This window comes from Protomyctophum parallelum, assembly GCF_964188405.1.
Source record: "Protomyctophum parallelum genome assembly, chromosome: 17".
NCBI classification, from domain to species: Eukaryota; Metazoa; Chordata; class Actinopteri; order Myctophiformes; family Myctophidae; genus Protomyctophum; species Protomyctophum parallelum.
In genome coordinates, this window is record NC_139719.1 from 24417381 (window position 1) to 24432005 (window position 14625).

At 43.4% G+C, this 14625-nt stretch overlaps 1 protein-coding gene across 1 annotated transcript; it reads right to left on the minus strand.

The window, feature by feature from the left end:
• Window positions 1-7926: 7926 nt before the first annotated feature.
• On the minus strand, window positions 7927-14390 carry sost (sclerostin). Its single transcript, XM_083787132.1, has 2 exons — window positions 13833-14390; window positions 7927-10061 (listed from the first exon to the last, which is right to left on the minus strand). Exons 1-2 carry the CDS (start codon window positions 14086-14088, stop codon window positions 9655-9657), a joined length of 663 nt encoding a protein of 220 aa, XP_083643258.1. The 5' UTR covers window positions 14089-14390; the 3' UTR covers window positions 7927-9654.
• Window positions 14391-14625: the final 235 nt, after the last annotated feature.

Consider the following 14625-nt stretch of genomic DNA (forward strand, 5'->3'; position numbering starts at 1 on the left):
TCATATTATTCTCTTTTTCCATATGCAATAGTTTTTTACCATTAACATGAAATTAATTTGTTCTCTTTTTCCATTAATATGCAATGTTCCGTCCAATATATATATATATTATTCTCTTCAATTCATCATAAAGTTGAGATTAATAAAGCAATACATGAACAGATTAATTCTAAATCAGAATACCCTTATGCCAGGTAAAAGGTGGAGAGAGAGATGGAGGAGGCAGCTAGAAGCAGCAGCAGATACATATTTACGCGACAGTTTTCTGCACCACAAAGGAGGGACTTTCGGCCTAAATTTAGACCGTGACGGAGGGGCGCTGTCTCAAGCAAACTTGAGCCACGAGAGACACCACTGAGTGAGGTAAAGCGAGTGAGTAGCAGTGTCAAATGTAGAGAAAATCGCTTGAGCTGAACAGGGTTACGATATTTACAGGGGCCGCCCTGTTGAGAGCTCTGATTGGAGTGAATAGCGTGGCTGATTTGGTAATGATCAGCAGAGTTGTGAATGGTGTGTAGAAAAGTGTGACTGATTGAAAACAATCAGCAGACAACAGCTGAGGCGTGCATGACTCCCATGCCCTGGCATGAACTAATGTGATGCTTCATCTATTTATAGCTTCTCTATAAGTCATTATATGCACAAGTTCAACGCTGTAATTATTACTTTGGCTTTGGTTGGTCCATAAATGAAAACCATCTTAACAAAAGCATAGTGACCAGCATGTTTAAGACAAAGGATACCAAAGTTTTCATGGTTTGTGTAATGCTTGACCGACATGCATGACAACATTGGATATACTTATAGCTCCCATAATTCATTGCATGCACAATTAGCACATGCACGACACTGCAGCACCTCCCTTTGATTGGTCCATCAATGAAACAGACTCAAACAGCATCAAGGTTCATGCTTTACGTTATTAGATATGATGCTGTTTGGGATTTTAAAGGACAACTTTGTTTTTTTTTTCAACCATGGTTCATGCTTTACGTTATTAGAGAAAGTAAAAATTTTTTTTTTGCTGCTTTCTTTAGTTTTAATGATTTTAGCTAGTGGCTAAATGTTTTTCTTTTCTTTTTTTGTACAAACTTTTACGCCGATCATCATCGGTCATCTTTAACTTTCTCTAGTAACAACTGTTACGACCTTATATGGAGTCTAGAGGCTTAAGGAGTAACACATAGCTAGCAAGGAACCAAACCAGAGTAGCAAAATAATAATTCACATGTATTGGAAATAACAGATCTTTACAGTATCTGAAGAATAGGGGGAGCATAAATGTTCGGGGTGGCCAAAGCCAACACAACAAACAAAACCACGCCCTACCTGAAAAGGAAATCCTAAAATTACTCCAAACAAATTACAAGTCTATGCTCCCTGACTAAATAAAAACAGTCAAAAAGGGGGACAAAAGAAAATGGCAGCACAGTGAGCACACCCTTACCAGCTTCCCTTTTGATTTGGATTGACACTCAAGAAATGTTTTGACATACTGCAATTGATTTCTTAACTACAAAATAGCTATAGCTATATTCTGAACTTTAAACACTCAGTAAGTAAAGTTACCTTACTAAGCACACAGCAGAATATGGCAACACACAGCTACACACAAAGGGTTCAGCACATGGACAACACACAGCTACACACAAAGGGTTCAGCACATGGACAACACACAGCTACACACAAAGGGTTCAGCACATGGAGGTGACGGATGGCAAATGGCCTGAAGTGGTGTTCATCACTTCACTTTTATACTGGCTGTCTGATTAGGAGATGAGGCCCAGGTGTGTCTCCAAACACCAAGCCACTCCTCCAATCGACTCCACCCTCCAATCACCATATAGGGCACAGAAATCACAGAAATCAGTTAAGAGGGTTAACACACCATATGAGGCCACATACTGACATAATTTACTTTCACAAGTAAATTAACAGTAGGCCTATCTTTTTTTTCTTCTTTTTTTAAGGAAAAAAGCACGAAGGGCCTATGGTCCCTTATTGTATTGCCCCAAAATTAGCAGTTCTGGCTTAACCGTGCAATCGGTTTTCGCAAAACTTGGCAATATGATAGAGGGTCAAACGGTGAAGAGCGAAGCCCACGACCATTGGCCAAAGGGTGGCGCTATAGCACTTAATTGAAAATGTAAACGTTGAACAGGCATAGCTCATGAACCGTTTGACCGTCAGCAATAAAACTTTGATACGCATATGCGTCTCCTCATGCCGAACAACTTTGACTCTGACCTTTAGATCTCCCACCATTTTGAATTATATGAAAACCAGTTCAAATCTATCTCCTCCCAGGATCTTTGATCAAAATGCACGAACATTTCTACATGTGAACTTTTGACCTATAGACAGGGATCAATTTCTTTTTAATTATTGTTGCTAGGGGACGTGAGTTGCCAAGTCCGTATATATACGGACCCCCCCTGTATACTCCATATATAAAACGACGTGAGCTGTCCATGGTGGTCCTTCGCGATGTCTATTGTGACTTGGTCTGCAGGCTAATGCTAACGATGACTGCTCAACAACAACAACAGCCCCCTCCTCCGTGCTGACCTGGAAACGAAACCCGTACTATAACTATAACTATAACTGCAGCCAGCCAGCGGTGTTGTTGAGCAGCCTGCACCGCTCAGTTCACACGGGTGTGATTTTTCTTATGACTTTGGTCCTGTCTTATCGCTGCTTGCAGCATATAATAAGCTATTTCTACCACACAAACCTATACCTATTCAGTGCAAGTCATATTAGGAAAACAAATTATAGCAAAGATATTGGAACATATCACAGAAAAGTTGTGGCAGTTGTGCAAATTACATTTTGCTTAGTCATTTCTGTGTAACCCTGTTCATAAGCCATTTCAGTATTCATTTAACAACATAATGATAATGGTTTGGCAAAGGTACAGTGCTGTATAGGCTATGTTTTAGTTTTACACAAGCCAAATTCTAAACTTCTAAAACGTAGGCCTACTTAGCTTATAACCTATTCCTATTGTACCAATTGTACAGCAATTGACCATTATGTTCTCTCTCATATGATAGGCATATAAAAAGAAAACTGCAATTTGTTTGCACATTATTCATATTAAACAGATAAAGATGTAGCCACCATACATATACTGTACATACCTATGCCTCTTGAGATGTAAGCTCTCACGAAGGCAAGCGTCGACAATGATGCTGGCCTCCGTCCATCAGGTCCTGCATCCCCATGCCAAATATTTCATCCTCAAAGCACTGCAGTAGGTAGCAGGCCCGACTCCCCTACAGTACAGTACAGCTCACTCACTGCATGGGTGCGTGTCTGTGTTTCATGGACAGAAACGCGTGGGATGTGGTTCGACAATGTGTTAACAATTTGTGTTGTTGCCAACAGTCAATGTTCAGGAACTCACTGTCGTTTTAGCGTGACGGCCGGGTAGCTTTTGACCAGTATTTTCTTTTCAGTGCAACTGCATGGATAACTGGATTTCTCTCTCACTAGCGCGCTCGCAGCCAGCTCGCCGTTCGCGCCCTCTCCTTTTTGAAAAGTTTAGTCACTGTTCTCTGTTAAAAAAGCTTTAGGAGTTAGGACTTTAAGTCTTTAACTAGTAGTAGTAGTCTTGTATTCCACTTCGCGTTGACGCCAGCGGCCAGTCACGTGCACGACGTTGGGAAAATGTTAAGTTAGATAAACATGAAACATTATGCTTTGTAGCGAAGTTAGTTAATATAACAGCTGTTTTAAGTCTTCTGTAATTGCGCGCTCGACGTGTGTGTGCCTGGCTCTGGCTCGCTGGCTTTATTGGCACGCTCTGCCCATAGGACTACTACAGTACGTGCGCGCAAATTATTTAATAGGCTTTGTGAAACAGGTGTGAATGAATATTTGGAGATTTGACACCTCCCTATAATCTCTAATAAAATGGCAAAACTAGTGCCAGAGAGACTAATAACAGGAGTTCTATCTATCTGACTGTATACTGTCTGTCTGTCTGTCTGTCTGTCTGTCTTTCTGTCTATTATTTATTGGCTATCCTCCTGGTGCGTGTGCGTGTGCGTGTGCGTGTGTGTGTGTGTGTGTGTGTGTGTGTGTGTGTGTGCGTGCATGTGTTAATGTAAGATCAAGTAAAAGGTATAGTAAGAAACATAAAAACATGAAGAGATCAAATTAATATGAACCTGACTTGTTGTTGTGTCTTTTAGTGGCATCGTTTGTGGCATTGGTTGTGGCATTGGTCTTCAATTTGACTTTTACTTTATATCTATATTAAAAAATATATTAAAAAAAACATTGAGGGAAAAAAATACATATATGAAGCAGTTGATCACATCATGCAGTACAAGCGCGTGTTTTACTACTTTTGTAATGGAGAATGGCTGTTTCACTGTTGTACATGTGTTTAAACAATGGCTAGCATGAGGGTGCAGGGTTTACGGCATGTCAAATGTGCACAGGCAACTGTAATTGCTTGTGTGTGTGTGTGGAGTAATTAACCCTACCCATTTAAACCTCACTGCACCCCAACTTCTCTGCAAACCTTGAATGACATCACAAGTGGTGAAAACATGAGAGGCCATGGCATCACAGATGTTCAGTTGGCCTTTATCTGGCCCCCTTACACACACACTCTCGCACATGCACACACACACACACGCGCACACACACACACACACACACACACACACACACACACACACACACACACACACACACACATTGAAACATAACATACTCATTTCAGAGGTTAGACCAGACGTGCACTCTTGGCATGTGGTTGTTTGAAAGAACATAGTGAGACTGTGAAGGGTGTCTGTTAACTGGGACACACTGTAATCTTTTGCACAAACAAAGTCTGGTCAGATGGCAAGACCGCGGTTGACACCCAGCTGGGGTGGTCTCGTGTATGTATGACTGTTACCTCAAGAATTCCTCAAGTGCAAACAAGTTCTACTGCCTGTCATCCACCGAATGGAGTTAATTTATTTGTTCAAAAACAGGGGGAGTGAATTAATCTTTTCAGTTGGCTTTTTGGTCTGCAAGGTGTGAAGCCCATGCGGTGATGATCAAGCATTGAAATTCGCTCTACGCCCGAGGGCTTTGGGCTCGCTATGGTTGTTTAGAAATGGTTGTTGTCAGCTATGTTTTCCATCCGCTTGCACCTCCTGTTGTCCTGTGCACATATGGCTGGCTCCCTCTCCTCTGCGGCCTTGGCCTTGGCTAAGTGGCAGAGGCTTACCTGGCTCACTGGGGTCTTTGACCCACGTCTGGCACTACTGTCCCTCTCTATAGAGAAGTGTGTGACACGCACTCTTTTATACCTTCTTACACAAGGGACATAGCCTGCTCCATTGCCAGGATGGATAACAATGCATACTAACATACTCCTGCTGAAATTGTATGACATCTTTGTTTCTCGCTTCTGCCCTGACCCCAGCTTCTACCTTTTCCCTGCTGAGAATTACTCACTCAAATTGTAGGAAACGCTTTCTACCTTCCACAACAGCATCCGCAGAGGAACACAACATTTGTTAAACTTGTGCTTTCTGTTTTATTTGTTCTTTTAGGCGGGCCAGGCGCCTCTTCTGGTTTCCATTTGTTGTAAGCTATTAGCGCACATGACCTGATAAGGGAGTGGTCAGCCGAGCGCAAACATCCGTCTCCGAATACATCCGTCATAGTCCATATGTGTTTGACTGCAGCAATAATATCCTCTCCTGGAGAACTTTGACTGGGGGACACGGAGGTGAAACTACCGGGGCGGAGCAGCATCTTGACTTCATGTAATCCTTGACGAGGCTCTGAATATCATGTGTTGCATTAGCTGTGTTCTAGTGCTCAGTAAATATATCCCCCACTCACTAAATGTCTTGGATGGCCTGCAAGGTTTTTAAGCAACTCGCGCAGGCAGCCAACCAGAAAGGCAATATGTTAAAGGCCGCTTTTTAAAGGTTCTTGGCTGACTCAATGGAGTCAAAGTGCTTCACATGCTACGTCTGTCTCCCCAAGTTAATTTCCATTGGTATATTTCGGGTGACCACAAGAGACTGTATTGCTTTTGTAACACTTAGATCACTGACAGAAAGAAATGTTAATGTTGAGACTGAGTGGAGAATACATCAGTGTATTCCTTTGTATTTATCAGCCGAGCATCTCTTTATTTGCGAATGATATACAATCTATTTTATTTGACTGTTTCATCTGCATCTGGCACGACATCTGTTGTATCTGTGTTGACAATGTCTGAGAAAAGCAAGTGGTCCCATTCTCGAAAACAATATGGACATATACCGCACAAAGCCAAAACGGGATATTTTACCATTGCATTACGCAAGATCAAAGGAGGACCAAACATACATTTGTGAGCATAGTGTCTTCAGTTTGTACATTCATCTTCCTCTTCAGCCAGCAGACTTTCTAGGGAAGACGTGGCAAGACAAGAGATTGGGACTGAGCTGATTAGCACCATGCGTTGAGAGCCCAAGTCAAGAGATGTCTTTTGTTGGGTAACAAGAGATTGATTTAAGAGATTGCTGGCTGAAAAGCGAGCTTAATGCGGAGTCTCCAGTCCACAGAGGACTTGGAGTTCATTCAACAAGACATATATGTTGTACATTTCTTTCACTATAGTAGAAAGATATCAGTTCCTCTCCCAGTTCAGGACGGGGGGATACTGCCATTATTTATAGTGGTTATAAAACCATGTCACTTCTATAAATATTCCATGTGGAAGCCATGAGACAACCAGGAACTGTGGGTGAACTCCTGAAGGTCCTGATTTGTGTGTACCTAATCTGAGCCGTGCCTCATGCACTTGTAATCGAGTTGGGCGCCCATGGGGGCCTGTGCACCTGGTGTTAAAACCCTCATTGACGACACTCGCAGTGTGGGAGTCTGGTTGAGTTGTCGTGGACTTGTTACATCTCTGGGAATGGATGTCTGACCCCAATGCACACCTCAGTATTCCCCAAGCCTGTCAGGGGTGGGGGTGGGGGGGGTCATGGACAGGCTGCTGTGGAGTAATGACCAGTGTACACGCGGTAACGCGGGGCAGATGCTTTTGTCAGCATCAATATATTTAGGTAGTACTCATGTACTGCACTTAAGGACATGCTCTTCAATTACTTGGGAAACTTGCTCCGTTCGTGCGACAGCTTGAGTGAACGCATGGCATGCCTTGCCGAAAATGACATAATGAGTTAAAGTTATGGATGATGTAGTGAAACTTAATATCACCTGTTAGCCCCTGGCACGGCTGGAGACAGGCACTCAGTAAAAAGAGCGCAACTGCCACGGAACAGTTTCTGTTTTGTGTTTATCTTAAAAGTTAGTTTAGCCCTCCGTGGAGGTCTCGGTATTGGGGTGCACACCCATGTAATGATTAAATATTATGTTTGCTAGTAAAACTCATCATAAACACTCATTTGGTTAGGTGGATTTTTAGTGCCTGGATCTCAAACGGTACGTCCTATTTTTGTCTGCAGGTCGAACATTTTCAGTGAATGATGGCAGTAGGCAAGTGTGTTATGACAAGCACCCACAGTGCTTAGAGTTAAAGGTGAGATGTGTTTTTTTACACCCTCAAGAGCCCTTGATGTTTGCTGCTTAAAAATCTGAGAGTTATAGAAGTGGGTGAAATGATGGCTAACATGGCTTGTATCCTTCCCTGCCAACAAAAGAGCGTTAGTGTTGTGACTGAGCATCTCACGAGTGGATTCCCTTGTGTGAATTCATCTTCCTCTGCTTTTGTGAGCTTGGCCAGACAATTCAAAGAGAAACCAGATCCTCCACTTCCTAATTGCTTGCATTGTTTTTTTCTTGAGAGATTTGTGTGCAGGTACAGACTAGAGAAAAGGGAAAGGTCTTGTCAAAGGAACACATTGAGAAGAATCGTAACAAAAGAACCCAGTCTTTTCAAATAATATATACTTTATTCATGTACTGTACAGTATTTCATTCTCAAAGGCTCTGTTATACTATATGACAATAATGGCATTCATTTACTACAAAAAAAGGTTGCATAAATAATTTAAATGTGGAAATAAAAAATAAATATGCTGTTCATTCTTTGTAACAGTCCTTCTTTGTGTCTGTGGGAAACTGCCCGCCTTCTTTTTAGCACCCTGTCATGCGAGGGCACCAATCCAAAAGACCACACAGGTACAATATGTACAGTCAGGCTATACATGCCAACTCCTCTGCTTACATGACAAAATCCCTTCCAGTTGCTATTTCAAACACACAATTGAAAAAGAAGCAAACATTGTCAGTACAGTTTAGAAAACTGAAATCAGGAAGCAATATGAGCGAAAACAACGGAATGCTGACAATAAGCGGAAATGTTCTGAATACTCTTCATGAAATACAGACGGGTGCGTGGCAATGCTGAGAAAGGAGGTGCTGTCACCGACTGGGCTTCTCAGCTATCTCTTCCTGTCCCTGTTTCAGCAGTCAATACAATAGAAATTTAAATTAGGTATTTAGTTTTATTTCCTGTCTGGGATATTCAGAGAACTGGGGCTGAGAGAGGATGTATTTTGGCTATGGCTAGTTGATCACCAGTGCTATTTTACTTGTTCCAAATTATTTCCAGTGTGGGTGCGTGCTGGAGAATGCTCTGCCCCCAAGGTAACAGAACAAGCAGGGACAATTTGCTGAAGCCTCCTCCACACATGGACCTTTTCGTGCGATTCCAGCAAACAGGAACTGACCACGTCTAGAGGAAATGGCTTATTTATGACTCAAATCCTAAATGCAGGAATGGGCTCATTTAGCAATTAAAGAGGAGTCACAGGAATGCCCAGTGCCTCCTTGGTGTTGGGGTGCTTGCTGACACAACTTCCCGTCTCTTTTTTTATTTTTTATCTCTCTTTCACTTTCTCCTCCCTCTATCCACCAGTAGGGGAATGCCCATATTGTAACTTACAGTCTTGCTTGGGGCTGCTGGCGGCTTGGGTAGTGCCCAGGGACTTGTCCCAATGAGTGAGTCTCCTTCTGGGCTGTCAGATGTCTGCCTTCAAGGTCCCTCGACTCTTAGGATCCCATGTCCACACAGAGCTGGCACATTTTCCTCTTTACACCGCAGCCATTAGGAGCTGGATGCAGTGAGCTTGGAGCAAAGGTACCGGTACACCTAGTCACGTTTTAACACGGGATGTGGTGTGATCATGTACGAGTATGTCCGTTGGATGTTTGTACAGATGGATTGGAGACCTTGGGGGACTTCTCCACTGTGTTGTTTTGAATAATATCTGTGTCAAAGTGAGGGGCAGGGCTATAAGCCTGGGGACATACTGAGCTGTGTTGTGATCAGGATCTCATTATCATCCTCTGGAAGGCAGTGACACTCGTCCTGACCAGTCACGGCAAGTCATTGTCTGTCCACTCATTTGGTCATGCACGAGAAATATGTAGTTTTTTTGTCTGGCAAAAAAACTAAACAAAACAAACAAAAAACATGGATAGTGCCTGTAATGGTGATAAACACACAACTTAAAACTCAGTCCAGCAAATAGCTTATGATTTTCCTTTTCTTTGACATTTTCTCCTTCTCACAGTAAAGGAGACATGTTGGTCAGTATGTTATGATAACGTGTGCGCGTGTATGAGCAAGTGTGCTTTCGTCTCTGTCCTAGTATCGGAGGACACCACAGAGCAGCCTCAGTATGAGTTGCCCAACAGTGGCGTGTTGTTCTTGTTCCGACCCTGGGACAAACGGCTGTGTTTCTTGCGCCGTGGCTTGGGCAGCTCCTTGGCCTCCGACTGGTTGTGGTGGCGGCTGTAACGCTTGCACTTGCAAGAGGTGACCACGCGTATTTTGTAAGTCCGGCTGTTGCCGTTCGGACACTGCAGCTGCACCCTCTGCATGCGGGAGTGGGCGGGGATGCAGCGGTAGTCCGAAGCGCTGCTCCTCCACCACTTGCCGCGGACGATGGAGTTGGGCAGGAGGTGGGCGGGCATGCACTGGCCCGAGCACACCAACTCCTTGACAGGCTTCGCGCTGCGGCAGGATCCGTCGGTGATGTAGCGAGTGGAGCGCAGCTCCCTGCAGCTCAGCTCAGAGGCACCTGGGGAGGAGAGGAGATCAGAGTTACAAGCTGTGGCTTCAGTCCAGGAAAAAACACTTTGAAGTCCCACATATTGGAGCGGTACATCTTTTTTTTTTTTTAAGATATTTTTTTGCGGCTTACGCCTTTTTTATTGATTTTTGAAGGGACAGACAGTAGGCTGACAGGAAACGGGAGAGAGATGGGGGGATGACATGCAGTAAAGGCCGTGTCGGGTCCGGGAGTCGAACCCGCGGCACACTGCGACTGGATTACCAGTCCGGTGCCCAGACCGTTACGCTACGGCCTGGGCCGAGCGGTACATCTTTAATGCAACGTGAAACTCCTGCGCGTTAATTTAGCTCAGAGAGTGTACAAATAGAATCAAATGGATGGTACATTTGTATACAGTTAACACTGAGGATTTTACTGGCTGTGCTTCCCAATACTGCCCAATTTGCCATATTCATTTTTTTTTATCTATAATTTTTATCCCACGATTTTGCAACCCATTTTCACCCAGTGACAATTATCTAATGTGATCCTGGGCTCTACACACCCTCCGCCAACCTGGGGAGAGCAACGGACTGATCTCATGCTTCCTTCAATGCATGAGCGTCCAAGCCGCTTCTTTGCACCCGACAGGGGGGAGTTTCCCCGGTTGGACGTACTGTAGCGCATGGAAGGAACACGTTATTCCAACCAGTTCCTTTCCCCTCCATATTCTAAGCTTGTGTTGACTTTTGGTTTCAAGTTGCTTCCATGCATGCTGTTAGTTAAACTTAAAGATTAGCTACATGGACAGCATCAGGGTAAAACATAACATTAGCCAGATGCAAAATGCATGCACTATGAGGCAGATTTTAATTCATGTCAAATGTGTGTAAACTGCCTGCCTTTAACTGCTCAGCAGAACATAGATTGGAGCCGGGCCAAGGTCTTTTAAATCTTGATAACAGACACTCTGCAATAACATAACGGGCATGAAATATAGATTCATAAATACAGCCTAATATCAATATTTGTACATTTACTAAGGGGCTAAGCCTGTGTGGCTGGAGCAGATTTGCTGAGATTGATTCATGGCCTGATCATTAGCTGACGATGGGGGCCTGACAAGAATCCCAGCTGGCAGTAATCAGCTGATGGCAAATCCAGACCAGAGCGCCATTAGACAGCTCAATCAAACCTAACACAGATTTGACTCGGAACAAAAACTGGCATGAGCAGTGGGCCGTCCGGAAATGGACATGACGACGGAAGAGTAAATAGCTGTCCGTTTATTTTAAGGGCAGCAGTGCAACCGTTCGGCTTTCAAACGTATATAGCCTATACCGGACGAGTGCCAAACTGATTCAAGGGACCTCATTCATCATGTAATCCTATATTTAAGCCACAGCTTTTTAGCAGCCATGTGCATGAGTTATTGTTCCCATTCTTTTACAAGCGGTGTGTAAAAAAGGGCAGAGGAAGTGTCGGTTAAGAAATTATACACTCAGAGAGGGATCCATTTTCCTTGGTGGCTTTCTTTGCGAGGTCCCCAACAAAGGATTTATGTGAGATGACTTCCTTTTCGTCCACCCCTTCAAGAGAATATGATCTAGTGTTATTCTCTGGCCATGATAGAAAGGCTGCCCCACGGTATACAATGTCTACCAACAGTGTTACAGCCTAATTTATACTTTGTTGTGTGACCATGTCGCTCAACACAAACAACAGATTTTCAACTGATTAACGTGACATGGGTAACGCGGTCGTACAGAGACATATGAATTAGCCTTAACCACATGAACATTACCTAGTGGCGGACATGCAATGAAAATATCAGTGAGAACATCTGACCTGAGGTGGAGTCCACCCGGGTGGACTCAGGTTGACAAAGCATGGGGTTTAAGAGCTAAATGGATGTTTTTCTTGTCTCACAAATCCTAAATGCATAGTCATGAATGTACTCTTCTCTCCCCTACATTTCCTCTATTATCAGCCTTAGGGGAGAAAAACACTGATAGGTGTTCATTCTACAGTACTCTGTTGTAACTCTGTGCACTGCAGGGAGAGATGACCCCGCTGGAGAGCACTGGCGCGAAGCCAGACAATTCCAGCGAAACCCCACAGGGACCACGATCATGCCTGAATAAACCCCACAGGGACCACGATCATGCCTGAATAAACCCCACAGGGACCACGATCATGCCTGAATAAACCCCACAGGGACCACGATCATGCCTGAATAAACCCCACAGGGACCACGATCATGCCTGAATTCCCCAGTGGGAGGAAGAGAGAACGACCAACGGAGCAACACACGTACCAGAGAACATAATCCACCAGATCACCGTCTCCCCGTGTGAAACTCTGCTAATATTTTCTCTGATATCCACCACGCGAAGGTTAGAGAAGCATGTTTTCCCATACCTTGGCCGTGGGGAATCTGTGCTGTTTGTCAAGTGTGGGGAAATTACGTGAAGCCTGACCCTATTAAATGTACAGATTATTGCTTTAGGCATCACAGCACCTGCAGACGTATCTGGTGGAAGAGCTCACTCAGTGACATGTTACTGTAATTGATCCCATTCAACCGTTGTCACCCTAATCTGATAACACTTTTCTTGTCTCGTCTCAGACTCTGATGTGTGTAGAACATGACAGAACTATAAGGGCCAAACTGGGAATATGGTAACATCTTGAATTCATGAAGAAATATTCCAATCAGAATCTATTCAACCTTTACCAGGCACAGGTGGGAGCCATTCACAAAGCCAGCGTTGCATTTAAGAGGCAATTTCCCACAAAGCCCAAAGACAAAACCCCCCGAGAACAAGTTCTTTTTTTCCCCCTCTTTTTTTAGTTGAGGTTTTATTTTTAATTGATTGCGGAGACATGCTGTTACTGTTACTGTAAATAATCAAATAGTTATGCTACAACTAGAGCTTGACTAAAAACTAGGAGGAAATAACCTTCAATCCAATGTAGGAGGGGAAAAAAGCTCTCACTGAATGCTCCGCGTCAGATAGATACCGCAAGTATGCTTCTGGGTTGTTATCATTTTAGATTTGGCATCAAATCCTTTCTTTTTTTTCTACACCCTTCCCACACAACTGTTTGTCATCAATGACAGGATGAAGTGCAACTAATACTTGCAGTATTTCTGCTTGTCACATGTGGGTGTCTTTGAACACAAATTATACCCTGGTGGATTCCACAAATTCCTAATGTCAAATTTAAACCGGAGGAAAGTATATTGTAAGAAAAGTAGTTCAATTACACTTGAAAACTTTCACTCAAAGGCCAAATCTATCCAGGCAATGCAACATCATTTACATAAAAAACTACTATATTTACATGTTATTATAAGTAATAATATTAAAGACTATTTAATTAAATATTACATTTGTCTAGTAGCCTATTCAAAGGACATGCATTATTTTTTTTTATTCAAATAAAAGGTCCATGTTGGACATTCTACTAAACCTATAGCTATCCACATATAAACATAGATATTCATCATGTACGATATTTTCTCTAAACAATTAATACTTGCATTTTCATGTCCTGTTAATTTGTTGGTTGCTTGAGATTATTTTTGAAATACGTTTTGTATATTTGTTTTGGACATCATCATTGATTATTCATCATTATTTCAAAGCTATCAGGGTCTATTTAATCGATTTAATTAGGCTACTTTTGTTTATGGATGAACACAATTTACCTTGACAACATTGCAATACATGCCCCAAACAAGTTGATATAACATGCACATATTTTTGGGGAGTCGAGCGGAAGAATACTCACTGTAGGAGGCTGTATTTGCCGTCCTCCTTCCTCCGTGTTTCGCCCTGTTATTCATAGTGTTGTTGTTGTGGTTATTGTTGTGGTTGTTGTTATTGTTGTTGTTGTTAGATTCTTGTATAACCTCCTGGGGTGCCCTGGGGGTCCCTTCTGTGTATTCTGGTATGATCTCCGTGGCGTCATTTTTCAGTACCTTCCATCCCTTCACGACAGCGCAGCATCCCTGTAGCAGGAAGATCAGAGTGAGAGACACCTGCATTCTCTTTCTTATCAGTGGGAACGGGGGACGGTCGAGATGCTCGGTCGGACGAGTAGAGCTATTAGAGACAATTCCGCCCCGATGCAAAAGGCGCACGCTGTATTTAAGCCTACGCGGGTTTCGTCAGCAAAACGGACAATTAAGCGTTTACACAAAATGGGAGGGGTTGAACCCGAGCTAAGATTCATTGAGAAAAGGGAGAGGTTTGCTTTGCATGCAGCGCGTAATGCGCGTAATGAGAGAAGTGCCCGACGGTTGGCTGGGCGACTGTGCGGAGCCTGTCACTTGACCGTGGTGTCTTTTGGAGTTAGTCAAGTCTGCTGCAACCTTTCTTTCGCCCCGCTATGATTCACGCAGCTCGTACGTGTTTCACATGTATTAGCATACCCATTGGAGTGCTTTTGAAGTGGTTTATTTCGGAATGCGTCGCTTGGCGCATTTGGAGAGGTGTGGCAGTGGTTTACTTTACTTGTCCCGCACACTCCTCATTAGTGACTTCAGCGAACCTTACGTGTTTATATAAGACAATCAATCACA